A 13,382-nucleotide genomic window follows, 5' to 3' on the forward strand; every position below is an offset into this window, starting at 1 on the left:
TGGTATTACTTAATAAATTGCAAATTCATGCCAGATGTTAATGTAATTTTAAACGATTATTTTGTTACCCTACAAATGAAAAAAAATTTTTTTTTACATGCATTAATATTACGACTATCATAGATATCTACCAATACTTTTGATAAGTGAATTTTGGAAAGTGAAATCATCTGCAATCTTCATTTAATACGGCGTTTACATTGGCCGAAAATGGCTGATTTTGAATGACTCATTTGAAAGTGTTTACATTCGTTGTATTTCATTCGTTCTCATGGTAACAATTCAAACTGAAATAAAACTACTAAACATTTGTTTATCTTTTTTTGTAAATATGTCAAAACAGCTTTTACAAACTGTCAAAATGCCATGAAGAGCTTTCATTTAGGGTATGTTCAATAGATTCCTTTGCATTTGGAACATATGTGGAATGCATTCGAACGTCATTCATACAGAATGTGAGAAAATTGCTCATTTTGTGCTTGAAATTTTATATGCAAGAATGAGCCATTCGATACTCATTTTCGATTTTTGACCAAAATGAGCCATTTTCGGCCAATGTAAACGCCGTATAAGATAACATGTCTAACAAGTTTGGTCAGTCAAAAAGACAATTAATTAAATAATTTATAATAATAATAATAAATAATAATAAATAAATAATAATAAATTTTCGTTGTTGTCCACTACTTTTCGAAACCTTTCTGATAAAACATTATGGTTAATATTAAGTAATATAATCATTATCCTCATAACAGACGTTCATTTACAATTTATTAAGTAAAAGAATTTTTAAAAATAACAACAAAGATTTTTTTACTATTATTGTAGTGTATAATAAAAATTTATTACTTTACTTTTCAACAACCTTTAATTAATAAAAATTACGCAATATATAGAGCCTGTATTATACTATGTTCGCACTGTCTCATTTAGGCACTTGCTCATTTATATAAATGAAGAAGCGTTCACATTATAATGAACTTATTTATATGAAAGCTCTTTGTATGGTAAATCATGCTTATTAGTGATTATAATAAGCAAAATCGCTTAAATGAGACAATGTGAATGTACTATTACATTCATTCGATTATTGAAGTGTGAACCAAGAAGAAGTAGACGACAAAACTCTGTAGACGACAAGTAACTAGAAAGTTGAAAGTGGGTACATATAGCAAACATCTGTGAATGTGTCCAATGTGATTTTCTATTATGGTAAAAAATTGTTAATTGTACTGGGCATAGGAATAAATGCGACAGATTGGTACACTATAATCGCATTAATTGCAAGTTAGCGTTAATTGTGATACTGTAAACTTATTATTATAATTTTTAAATAAAAATTAATAGTTATAAAAAAGTTTTATATTCGCAATAGCAGGTCCCGTAATAGCTGAATACACTATTTTGATACTCCTGAAATTTACTTAGTTATCACGCGTTAACTATTTGTTAAATTTAATACAGTTAAAGAATTTAGTAAGAAAAAGCTCATATGATTCGTTGAGAATATAAATAAATGAATGTATTACTTCCCCGATATGCACAGAGCTACACAGATGGGACTTATATGATGCACTTCATCCCTTTTCAACTGTTTGCAATGTTAGTGAATTAATAAAGTCAAAAACATAAAATTTAAGAGAAATAAGCATGGGACGTATGCAGGATTGATGATAGAAGGTTTTTACAATTTTTACTTTACAATTTTTTGATATGGAATGGTGTTTCAACATGGACCGTTCCTAGCTACACACATGGAACCAACTTTTGTAAACCTGTCCAAAAATTGTCGATTCCATTCCATTCCATAAGTGCTTAGGTTTGATGATAGCATTACATCTCGTGCCATGTTCTATTCGAATTTCAACTAATAGTAAATTCAGGTTACTTATTTTTGTTGGTCGGATTAGAATGCTCCAAAATAGAATTGTATTGATTATAACAATGTATAACCAAACGAACAATTGTGGGCTTTTAGACCAAATTTTCGTCCACGAAACTATAATAGACTTACTTGAATAAATGATGTTGCATTTGGTGTGGTAGTTATTATATTAAAACAATATGTTATAACCCGTCCGAAATTCCTGAATGGGGAAAAAATGCTTTATGATGCAAATTTATTGTTTTGTGACCCTATGTCTGTGTAGCGAAGCGATGTACTTTAAAATCAATTATTCTTTCGAGTTTTCAAAAGAAAATAAAATAATAGAACACAGATCTTGCTTTGATTTCATCTTTTATAAGAGCATTTTGAATTTTATATTTTTGCACTTATTAATATTGAACATACAATTTCTATGAAAATTACTAAGTACCACTCATACATATCCATTTCAAAACCCACACAATTGCAGCCGATAGAATAAGCATTCTTAATTTAATTTTATACACTTGTAACTACAAATTATTTTTTTAAATATATTTATAAAACATTATATAATTAATTATATATAAATTATATATTTTATAAATTTATATACAAAATTCGAAAATATATTAAATGAAAAAATGAGTATATTTCATCACGATGGTTGGTTGATATTTCTAAAAGTTAACTTTAAATTTAATTCATTAAGAACTCATACGAAAATCGATTAAAACTTTAAAAACCAATATAAAGAAACAATATGAAATATAAAGAAAAAACACTTTTCAGACGATGAGCTAATTTAATTTTACCTACTGTTGTCTTCAATAAATTAACATTAAATTATTTATTACAACATTCCAAAACCTTTCGAATAGTTAATAGCTTTAAGTAATCGTTCTTCTAATTTCTCTTTACTATTATATTCAGGTAATAGGAGCACATTAAAACATGTATGTGAGGTGGGCAATCGATCCGTATCGGGTCCATTACGTGTTATTAATAATTTTAGACGGCTTAGGCCACCAACAGGTACACGATCAGAACCAGTTGTAAATTCAAGTAATTTCCGTTTGGCTTCTTCAGGCATTGAATGCACAATGTTCCAAAAGTCTTTTATAATTTGAGTTTCTTTGCTATAGCCACCTTCGTATTCGGTAGATTTTTCTAATTCATTGAAATCAAATTTCTATATACAAAAAAAGCCAAATATTATTTAAAAATAGTTTTTATGGAAAATCATATTTTTATTTACCCTACTGCCGCAGACTAACATTTCAACTTCTTCTGGCCGAAAAAGTAATTTTAAAGGTGATTCATCTGTTACCATTTCAAATCCTTTTTTAAAAGCTTTAAACTGTTTTTCAATGCTTTTGTTTAAAAGAAAATCACAATATAAGTCAACAAACTCTTGTTTATTTTGCTGATTTACAATGATTTCACTGCCACCGAGTCTTAAATCGTGCTCTACCACTTCTCCAAAAACATTGTTGTATCTTATTTGAAATGTTTGCATAAATGTATCTTCCATATCCATTTCTTCATAGTCCAACATCGATTTTAAACCACTATATAAACTTGGACTCCAATCTTTTAAGTCGTAAAATGTACCTACACCACCCATTAATTTTCGATATACAACCATTGGAAAATTCACAGCCAGTATAATATTGTTGTAAATTGCTAATCCTAATAAAATACCAACAAGGGTAAATTGTGCATCATTTTCATATGGCGAAGTGTTAAACCTTAAATAGATTTCATTTGTATAAATTAACATAAAGTAAAATGTATAAAATATTTTACTAACTTACCATACATAATTTGTATCTTTCTGCTGAGTAAACATTCCGAAATCTGGATTGAATATTTCTTCAACGATCAATTGAAAGAACTCTTTAGAAACACCTCCTTCATCAATCCCTTGTTCTCCGATAAATTCTACAACTAATTGCTTCTTAAGATCCTTAGGATTTGACATCGCAACCATTTCCAACTACAAAAAAAAACATTGTTGTAAAAATTCTTATTTAATACTTTAAAATTTTATTATTAAACACAATGTTTAGCTTTACTTTAATTTTTCAAACTTACCCAAATTAATGCATCAGATATTATGTTATCACGATTAATTCTTAATTTCAAATCTGGCCTATGGTTACTTTCAGAATTATAATTTACCATAGTATATAATGATAAATTTCTTTCGCTGAACATTCTTATGCGACTGTCGTAATATAGAGCAATAACTTTGGTAGCGGGGGTTAAAATAAATGAATACAGCATGAATGAGAAATGAGGACCTATTAATACAATATAATCACGTAAAATATTTTAATTAAAAATATATAAACAACATTGTTACCATTAGGATCAAATGATAAATTTCTATAGGACATATAATCACGATCCATTTGTATAATTTCACTAAATGCCTCGTTGTAAAATTCCTCTAATGGCACTAATGGTACTCTGCAGTCGAGACTGGAAATGCCTAGTTCCTTTTCAAGAGGATCTTCGGCAAATTTATGTGCATTTCCTTTAGGTTCTTGCATATAATTAAATATGTCGTCTTCATCTTCATTTACAGTTGACACCACATCTACATCTTGACTATCTAAAGATTTACGAGTATCTAATTCACTAGCCAAAATGTTGGCATAGAAGGCAATCTTAAATGATTAAAAATAAAAAATGAGTAAAAATAAATTTCATTTAACCAAATATAAATATAATAACGCCCACCTTTAATATTTTAGTTACTGAAATAATTTCTTGATTTTCTTGTGCCATTTCTTCATCAAACATAGTCTGAATAGTTATAAGTTGTTGACAACATTGCACCAAAGCTAAAAGTAGATCGCTACAATTTGTTGCCCAAATGCGTGCTAACCGGGCTTGTGCCGAAACAGGTAAAATTCTTGCGACACTGCAAAGTTTTGGCAAGTTTCGGTCGATATATTCCATATCAGCAAAGGTACTAGAAGCTAAAAAAAATTAAATTAGAAAATATTAAAATTGAAAAATGAATTTATTAAAGTTATACATAGCAACAAAAAAAATATTTATATAATTATAGGTCATTATATTAACAATATTTTGTTATATGTAAATAACTCATATGAGAATCCATATCAAAGAACTTACCAAATGGCATATCAAAAAGTATTACAAAACAATGAAGTACATTTTCCCAATTAAATGTTACAGAAAATTTTAATTTTTCTATTAATGTTGAAATTCCTTCATTTAAGGCCATTCGTATTTCCGATTTATCCAAATCAAAAAGTTTGTTTTTGATTTGTCTTAAGCTTTCTAAATCTACCATAGTATCACTTCTATTAGATTGAAATGTAGTATTTTCATCATCATAGACTTCGTCGGTATTCATCGGCTCCACAACATCTAAAGTGGGAACATTTTCTTCTACTTGAACAGAACTGTCCTCATCCTTCTCAGTTTCACCTTCTAAAATTCGTAAATCTTCTTTCTTTAAGTCTTTAGGTGATTTACTCAGAAGTGCTTGTATTTTAGAAGTAGCTGCTCTTGAATTTAAATCTTTCTGGTTCAATGAGCGCATAAAACTCTTACTAAGCTTATTGATGTCACCAAACACATCTTTAATAACATCGGTTAAGCGCTCAAAATTGTTACATAGCGTACTTTCTTCAATTAATTCTTCTAAAATTTTATTATCTAAATAATCTATTGGTGGTTGAGTGGGCATAGATGATTTAGGTGGATTTGTAACATTTTGATTTAATTCTATATTATGCGGAATCCATGCACATGAAGTTGTTGGTATTATATGCGGTATTGGTTCTTCTTCTGTGGCACAACTAGATATATTTGTATTAGTAGATACTGTTGAACTTGAACTACTTGCTCTTATAAGTGCACTCATACCACTTCCTTCGCTATATTTTATTTCATTAGAGCCCATCATTTCAGAGTCTTGTTTACTAGGTGTTGTTGCTGAACTTACATTTGAACTACTAAAGAAATATTAAAGGGCATGAATAAAATGTACCTCTTTTTATATTCAAATTAAATATATTACCTCGTCGTGGGCGAATCATTTTGTGTGCGTGCTATTTTTGCTAAATGATTATCAAAATCGCATAATTTTGCTTCCTGGGATACAAGTTGTAAGGCTTTAGCAGCTATTTCGTTAGGAGTCATAGGTGCAACTTTGCCACTGGAAGCACAAAATGAATTTGAGCATTTTGGATTACCACAGCCGCTCTGCAGCTGATAAAAATATCGTTCAATCAATGCTTTCACTGCATTTCGCTTCATATCGTAATCTTTATTTGGTGGTCTTGATGTTGCAGGACTTTGTAGATATACGAGATCGTTGCTAGTTAATGACGCTTCTTCATTGCCACTAAAGAACATTTAAAAGAATAATATAAAAGAACATTCATTTTATAATATATTATATGTTTTAATACCTAGAAGATAAGTCGCCATTTACGTCTTTGTTCTCTGAACTCATGAAGAAATAAATTTCAATTTGAATTTTTTTTGTGTATTAAAACGTCAATAATCACGAAAAGTAGTGCAAAAAATCGATCGTCACTCCTTTGTATTCTCAAGTTATCCTTTTAAAAAAAAAACTAATTTCAAAATAAAACTATTTTTAACATGAGCACATATAAAAAATTTTTATATATTATGTTTTTTTTTAATTTTTATAATTAGTGCAATATTAATTTATTAAAAACTTCTATTAAGACTACAGTGTTTTCCTTATTTATGTATTCTATAAAGAACATAAATTTCTAAATCATTGAAATGGTAGAGTTGCATTTAAAAGTAGTATGCACCTACCAAAGGTTCCATAGGAATAACAACAAACATATATTTTGATTATTTAAAATAAACAGTGAAGGAATTTTGTCTGCATAGTTTTAATTTATACAATAGAATTATTAGAATTTAGACAATTTTTGCTTGAGAAAAGTGAAAATATTTCCATTTTAATGTTTAAAGTTAGCAAATAGTGAAATATTATTAAAATCCAATACAAATATTTTTGAAATTCACTTCTCAATATTACAAAAGTGCGATCCATCAGCAAATTTTCGAGTAAATGAGAACATCTGAGAGAGCGTAACATCCTTATCGAAATTTAAAAATGCTACACGGACTTTACTCGTACATATTAATATGTACTATATGTACATATATATATTATTAAAATCCTATACAAATATTTTTGAAATTTTCTTCTCAATATTACACAAGTGCGATCCATCAGCAAATTTTCGAGTAAATGAGAACATCTGAGAGAGCGTAACATCCTTATCGAAATTTAAAAATGCTACACGGACTTTACTCTTGCATTTTATTTTAAGTAAAATTTGTGTTGATGTGTGAATCAGCTGTTTTAGTGTGAATTTAACTTTGGTTTATTTGCGCAGCACAGGTGTTGTCACAATACTTTACACAAAGCTGTTCCGTGAAAATCTGTGTAAAGAGTTTAATTTCGGACTTTATTTGTGTTACGCTCTGAGTTTGTACTTTGCTTGTGTTTTACTTGAGTTTTACTACTAGCTCGTGAAACAAACCTATTGTTAGCCTACACATTTTCTGATTATTTAGAGTTGAATTTCTTGGGGAATTAATAAAAGTTTTTACATTCCGGTTTAGTTTAAAATTTATTCTATTTCTTTATTGTGCATTTTGTGTATTTCAATGTCGTTTCGATATAGAAAAAACCATAAAATTTCGTTTTAAATTTATTTTATATTATTGCCGTTTTCGATTAGTAAATCTGGGGCAGCATTATCAGTCGAGATTCACTCAAGCGAAATGTATAACATTCGAAATTAACTTATAACACCACTAGAAATTTTAAAACAGTTAAAATTGACAGCTGTTTTATGTGACTTTACAGATAAAGTGTGATTTGATTCGACATATGTATAATGAAAAATATAAGTGCTTACTAACTCAACAACAAAAATATTAGATTACTCTAAAAAATATTGGACACAATGTTACAGATCTAGAGTAAATCTTAATTCCATCAAGACTTGTCAATCGAACAAAACACAAAGTATCTACCCTGAGTAGATTACCCTGATATTAACATAACAGATTTGTATTTATCAACGGTACCTTCGCTACTCAAATAATGATACATCAGCTGACAGTGTTGTAAGTGATAGTCACATTGTGAAACGCATTATAGTTTTTTAATAATGTGGAACTTCAAAATATGTTAATTTTGTGAATAATAAAATTTCAAAATTTTGATTTTGTTTCATTGTGTCCAATTCAATTGGACATTAACGAAATCATTCGTTGACAGTTAACTGGAAATTTAGCATGCAGTTCCAAAAGTCGTCCACAATAGACGATTTCTAAATTAGATGGTTGGTCTAAATAAGTCAGCAGTGTTGTTGTTTAATATGTTATTTTTAAATTAAACGATTGTTCTTTTGCGATTTGCTTAAAAAGCAAAAACCTAATAATAACTGTTAATAAAAATTAAACAACAAACTACGCAATAGTACTGAAGAAGTCATTCAAATTTTTAGTAGTTACAAGCATCAATACAAACGTTTCGTTTCCATCGTTTCAAAAGTAACGTATTAACGTATTAACGAATGAAAAAAATAAAGGAAAAGTGTTTTTATCAATATTTGCGCAGAAAAATTAAAAAAGTCTGATAAATTTGTTTTAATTAGAACCATTTGAAACGTTTTTGAAGATATGTAATCGTATATGTGTTTTAAAAAATGATTACTAAACATTATTCCTAAAATGTCGACTGAAAAAGTGGCAGAAGATATTGCAAATTGTGTGCGTAAAAACATTCCATGGCAGCAACTACCCGTACACCTGCGACAGGTGCTGCAGAATAATCAACGTGACTATGAAAAATATGTCTTCAATTACAGTCTTAAAAATCAGTTACGCTTTCGTGGAAATCTTGCATCAAAGGTTTTTCGCCACGAACAGCGTTATTATGAACTCCTAGTGCAGAAAAGCATTAACAATTTATTGTTATTTCCATATCATTTGGCGGATATTGTAACAAAGGGAATGCGGTTTACACCTTTCAATTATTATTTGGAAGTTCTAAGTCAACTGCTACGCAATGATAAAAGTTATGATACGTTACCGAATTTCACAGCAGCTGATTGCCTACGAGTGCTTGGCATTGGCAGAAATGAATACTTATCTTTGATCAGTGACATAAAGACACACACATCCCCTCGTGCTATATTGTTTGGATCGAAAGCAAACCCTATGGATTTTATGCCACGTTTCCCAGTTAGAATACATATTGAACCTTGGTGGCGAATTGAAGTTGCTTATGTACTCGAGACAGATATACGTTATGTTACAACAGCAGAACGAAGTCTAATAGATGACTTAATTGATTTTGGCTCTCAAACAGCAGGAAAGTGTGACTATGTACTAGTACATAGTTTATATAGAAAAGGGTTAGTTTATTTAGATGTACCTATATCTGGTGAAGATCGTATATGTATACCACCATTAAAAAATTTTGTTATGAATCGAGTCAGTGGAGATTATTTTGAAAATTTATTGTATAAAATTTTTGTGAGTGCTGATGAGCATATGACCATCTCTGAACTAGCACAGATGTTGCAGGTGGAATTGGATTCTGTCAAATACGCTGTCTCGCTGTTTTGTCGTTTAGGCTTTGCGCAAATAAAAGAAGTATTGAGCGAAAGTCCAGGGACTAAACCAAAACTTCATCACAGTTGGACAAAATATATAAAAGAACGTTCTAATATGAAAGAAGTGCCACAAATAACTCCACTTAACTACAATAATTTTATCAATGCCGAAAATTCTCGCTTAACGCAGAGTAGTCCCAAGCAGGATAAAGACAACAGTTCAATTGGATATCTTTCATCAGATGGTAACAATAGTGACTTCAGTTTCGCTAATATGTCTGCACCATCTCCTCAAGCAAATGAAACTTCAGATCCAAATACAGAAGAACAAGAATTTAGTTCAGAAATAGATGATCTAAGTGAAAGTACAACCAAACTCAGCATTAGAGAATCCGCATCAGGAACACAGCAAACAACAACTATTGAAAAGGTCGAAAAAATCGGAAAACGTGTTGGTTTTCTATTTGATTCGACACTTACAGCCTTTTTGATGATGGGCAATTTATCGCCAGGTCTTAAAAATCATGCGGTTACCATGTTCGAAGTTGGTAAGCTTTCTGAAGAGAGTATGGATTCGTTTCTTGTAGAATTGGAAAAAGTATCATTACTGGATGCTGAAGGTGAAGGCGATGTATCACGTTATTTTGCTCATGCAGTAATACTGCGATCAACGATTTGCGCGCTTCGCAACTTGTTACCAGGAGGATTAGATTTGCTACGTTTAGAATGTTTGGAGTGTTTAGATCAGAAAACTCGTGATCGAGTTTTGGAGAAAAAATATAAATTTATAATATCTGCAGCACCACTAACAGCTTCAATATCTCATCTTTTTAGCATTCCCCTCTTCGGACAATATTTTAAGAGTTCAGACTGTTCTCATATGTGGACGAAACTGTTTTACAATCACATAACTGGTTTGTACAAATGTAGTTTATTTTTTTTAAACTCAATTAATGCGCTACTCTTTCAGGATATGGTCCACCTAGTCTATTTTTATGCCAAGGCACTGTACTTAAGTCTTTACCACGAGTTTTTCTCGGATATGGCAAATTGCTAGTAAATATCTTACATTCCGATTCATATGTTATAAATTCTGAGAATTTTCGTAATATAAATGAACAACTAAAAAATGGTTGTGTGCTGATACAAGGATATGGCATACGTAAGCCAGGAGAATTACGTTATGAAGCTTTTCCTTTTGATGAATACGATTTACGTCAAGCTAAGTGGTCAAAACATAAAGCTGTACAAAAACTAAGTGAACATTTAGACTTAAATCACAATTGTGGTTTCATATCATTCCTCAACACAGGTGTTGCTGATATTGGGTGCGATGTTTATGAAATAAATGTTAATTTAAGGCATCCGAAAAGCAAAACAAAAATCTCTGAAAACAGTAACAAAATTAAAGATGTGCCAAATTCAGAATCTAACTCTGATATAAATTCAACGAAAGTGCCAATTGTGCAGGACCTCCTATCACCTGCGGATAATTCAGAAGTTACTAGCTTTGCACGTGTACCAAGTTCGCCAAGTAATAAATTAAAAAGTCCAGATGAGAATTATTTTGCTGTAAGTCCTCAAAATAGTTCACCTTCAAACTTATACACTTCAGATGACTGTAATGAGTTATTAGCTACAGAATTAGCAAATTGCGATTCAAGTTCTATTGGTGAGTTTAGTAAGCCAGAATTAGTATCACAAGGTTCAGTTGAAATTCCAATTAATGGTCGAGGAGCGTGCGAGATAAGTGTAGATAGCAATGATGCAACTGAAGAATGGACATTGCTCGATGTACATTATGGCGTGCCGTTATTTGATGTGGATGCAAATACGCGAATATGTGAACAAATTGTGCGTAAACTTTGCAACGATGAAAATTTAAATAAATTATCACATTTTTCAACTGTTATGAATGAAAAATTCCTGAATTTCGTTAAACAATGTATGCACTTTGAAGACGAAACAATCGAACATCTAAAAATTGGTAAAATTTTGCCACATCCACGAATTAATTTGGCGTTTGAAAATGGCAGAGTATGTTATTGGAGTGGACGATGAATAAAATATTCCATTTTGTAATTTTTTTTTTGTGCAATTATCAGTGTAGAGTTGATAAGTTTGTTATCAACACCAATGAAACATTTTTAAACTTTTATTACCGATTTGCTCCGCTGTCTTATCTTTGAGTTGTAATTATAACAATTTAAACCATTCCATTTATTTACTTTTTATCTTTTTGTAAATTTGATTATAATTTTCTTTGTTTTATTATATATAACTATATATATATATATGAATTGTTTTTAATTAAATTTGCTTGTTAGATTTATAAACACTACTGTGTTGAATAAAATGCTACATGTAAAAGTATGTTATTCGTACGGTATTATAGAAATAGAAAAAATGCAATAAACATATTTTAAATAAGAATGTATTGTTTAATTTACATGGAAAATTTTTTTAATCGTAGGTTGTTAAATGGTTAGCAGGTTGATCAGCAGATATCTATTTTATATATCACAATTACTGATTATTTACCGTTTTAATACCATATTCCTCATAGAAAATTTTGAAATATAAAAAAACTATTCTATTCACTTCGATTATTTTTCTAATCTATTGTCATTACTGATAAAGCTTTAAAGGAAGTACAGCAATAAAAGCCCGTTTCTCCTGGTAGCCGAAACTTAAGTGATTAAATGATTAAATAATCATTTAAAGAGATATTGTTCATGTTCATGTTAAGTCTTTTCCGAGTCAGTGCATCTGGACACTTTTACTCTTTGATAGCTGGGAGGTTCTTGCAGAGTCCCACCCTTCTTACTGACTAATTTATGTATTACTCAAAAGCATCGTGGTTATTCGATGACTTATCTAAGATCTGCGTACCACACTGTGCGGCTAGAGATTATTCTGAGATTAGATAGTGTTAAGTAGGGCAGCCTGTCGGTTTTCGCGAATAGCTTCAGGGCTGTTTCTTATGTATATTTTGAACGGGTCTATTCTAAGGTCTCTTAGGATGTCATTTGTGCGGATGTACTAAGGCACTTTAAAGAGTCTTCGGAGAGCCTGATTTTGAGCAACTTGCAGCTTCTAAATAGTAGGTAACGACTGTTAACAGAAATTCGCACTTTCTTTGTGTGAAGATAAACACCACTCACATTTATAAAAGTCTTAACTCAGGTCAAAGTGTCTACTTTTTCATTTCTTTAAATGTTCCCGCTATTACGAATATAGATGAAAGTGGTATAGCAAGTCATTTAACGATTTATAGTTCAAACAGTTGCTATTGCAGAATGTTACTTCTCATTTTTGTATGCGACGAAAGTTAAAAGAAATGTATATTAAACATAAATTTACTTCAACTTGGATATAATTAAGTTTTTTTCTGTGACAGCAGAGGAAAATATTTCTTATTTCATAATTTCGCTGGATCGAGAACTACTCTCCCATTCTAACATTAGGAGGTCCTCAACGGCCGACATTCTGGCTTTCATTCGAAAGGCGGAATGTCTCCTGTCCAGTTAGGGTATGTTGCAGCACAAAAGATCAAGCATGGTCGCAGTGCTCCGCTCCGTTGGGACCAAGTACCCCGTTTACTCCTATTCCTAATTTCGCTAAGAACAAATTTTTAAAACAATTCTATATGCATAGTTATATTAAAATTTAATAATAACATTATCAGTTCGTTTAATAGACACTTTTTTGTTAAAATAAAAAAACTTTAGTACGATAAACTTACAAGATATTAATTAGGAATAATAATTTGTAAACATGCGTTTGCCAATAAAATCAACACTAATCTGGTTAATGTCTTTACTTAAAATTTTAATAAATTGTGATTACTA

At 30.3% G+C, this 13,382-nt stretch overlaps 2 protein-coding genes across 4 annotated transcripts; one reads left to right on the plus strand and one right to left on the minus strand.

Moving 5' to 3' along the window:
• Window positions 1-2,657: 2,657 nt before the first annotated feature.
• LOC119680260 (ubiquitin-protein ligase E3A) lies at window positions 2,658-13,372 on the minus strand. Of its 3 annotated transcripts, none has more exons than XM_038093007.1 (10): window positions 13,277-13,372; window positions 6,325-6,489; window positions 5,931-6,257; window positions 5,018-5,862; window positions 4,616-4,857; window positions 4,236-4,542; window positions 3,965-4,173; window positions 3,685-3,866; window positions 3,126-3,618; window positions 2,658-3,059 (listed from the first exon to the last, which is right to left on the minus strand). In XM_038093007.1, the coding sequence occupies exons 2-10, from the start codon at window positions 6,366-6,368 to the stop codon at window positions 2,721-2,723; spliced, it is 2,988 nt and encodes a 995-aa protein (XP_037948935.1). In that variant the 5' UTR covers window positions 6,369-6,489; window positions 13,277-13,372; the 3' UTR covers window positions 2,658-2,720. The 3 variants fall into 3 exon arrangements, with proteins under 3 accessions (XP_037948935.1, XP_037948917.1, XP_037948926.1); XM_038092989.1 differs by having other exon boundaries at window positions 5,018-5,865; window positions 13,277-13,371; XM_038092998.1 differs by having other exon boundaries at window positions 5,018-5,865; window positions 6,325-6,474; window positions 13,277-13,369.
• Window positions 8,516-11,742, plus strand: LOC119680278 (protein FAM91A1). The gene is made up of 2 exons (XM_038093019.1): window positions 8,516-10,445; window positions 10,502-11,742. The coding sequence occupies exons 1-2, from the start codon at window positions 8,645-8,647 to the stop codon at window positions 11,590-11,592; spliced, it is 2,892 nt and encodes a 963-aa protein (XP_037948947.1). The 5' UTR covers window positions 8,516-8,644; the 3' UTR covers window positions 11,593-11,742.
• Window positions 13,373-13,382: the final 10 nt, after the last annotated feature.

This window comes from Teleopsis dalmanni, chromosome 1, assembly GCF_002237135.1.
Source record: "Teleopsis dalmanni isolate 2A chromosome 1, ASM223713v2, whole genome shotgun sequence".
Taxonomy (NCBI): Eukaryota; Metazoa; Arthropoda; class Insecta; order Diptera; family Diopsidae; genus Teleopsis; species Teleopsis dalmanni.

Excerpts from the sequence above, each read along its gene's own strand:
- LOC119680260 (XM_038092989.1), bottom strand. The coding sequence starts at position 6,368 with ATGAGTTCAGAGAACAAAGACGTAAATGGCGACTTATCTTCTAG. Across the intron at positions 6,258-6,324 it reads AATGGCGACTTATCTTCTAG|TGGCAATGAAGAAGCGTCAT; the intron begins GTATTAAAACAT and ends AATGTTCTTTAG. Across the intron at positions 4,543-4,615 it reads CAGTAACTAAAATATTAAAG|ATTGCCTTCTATGCCAACAT; the intron begins GTGGGCGTTATT and ends TAATCATTTAAG.
- LOC119680278 (XM_038093019.1), top strand. The coding sequence starts at position 8,645 with ATGTCGACTGAAAAAGTGGCAGAAGATATTGCAAATTGTGTGCGTAAA. Across the intron at positions 10,446-10,501 it reads GTTTTACAATCACATAACTG|GATATGGTCCACCTAGTCTA; the intron begins GTTTGTACAAAT and ends CTACTCTTTCAG.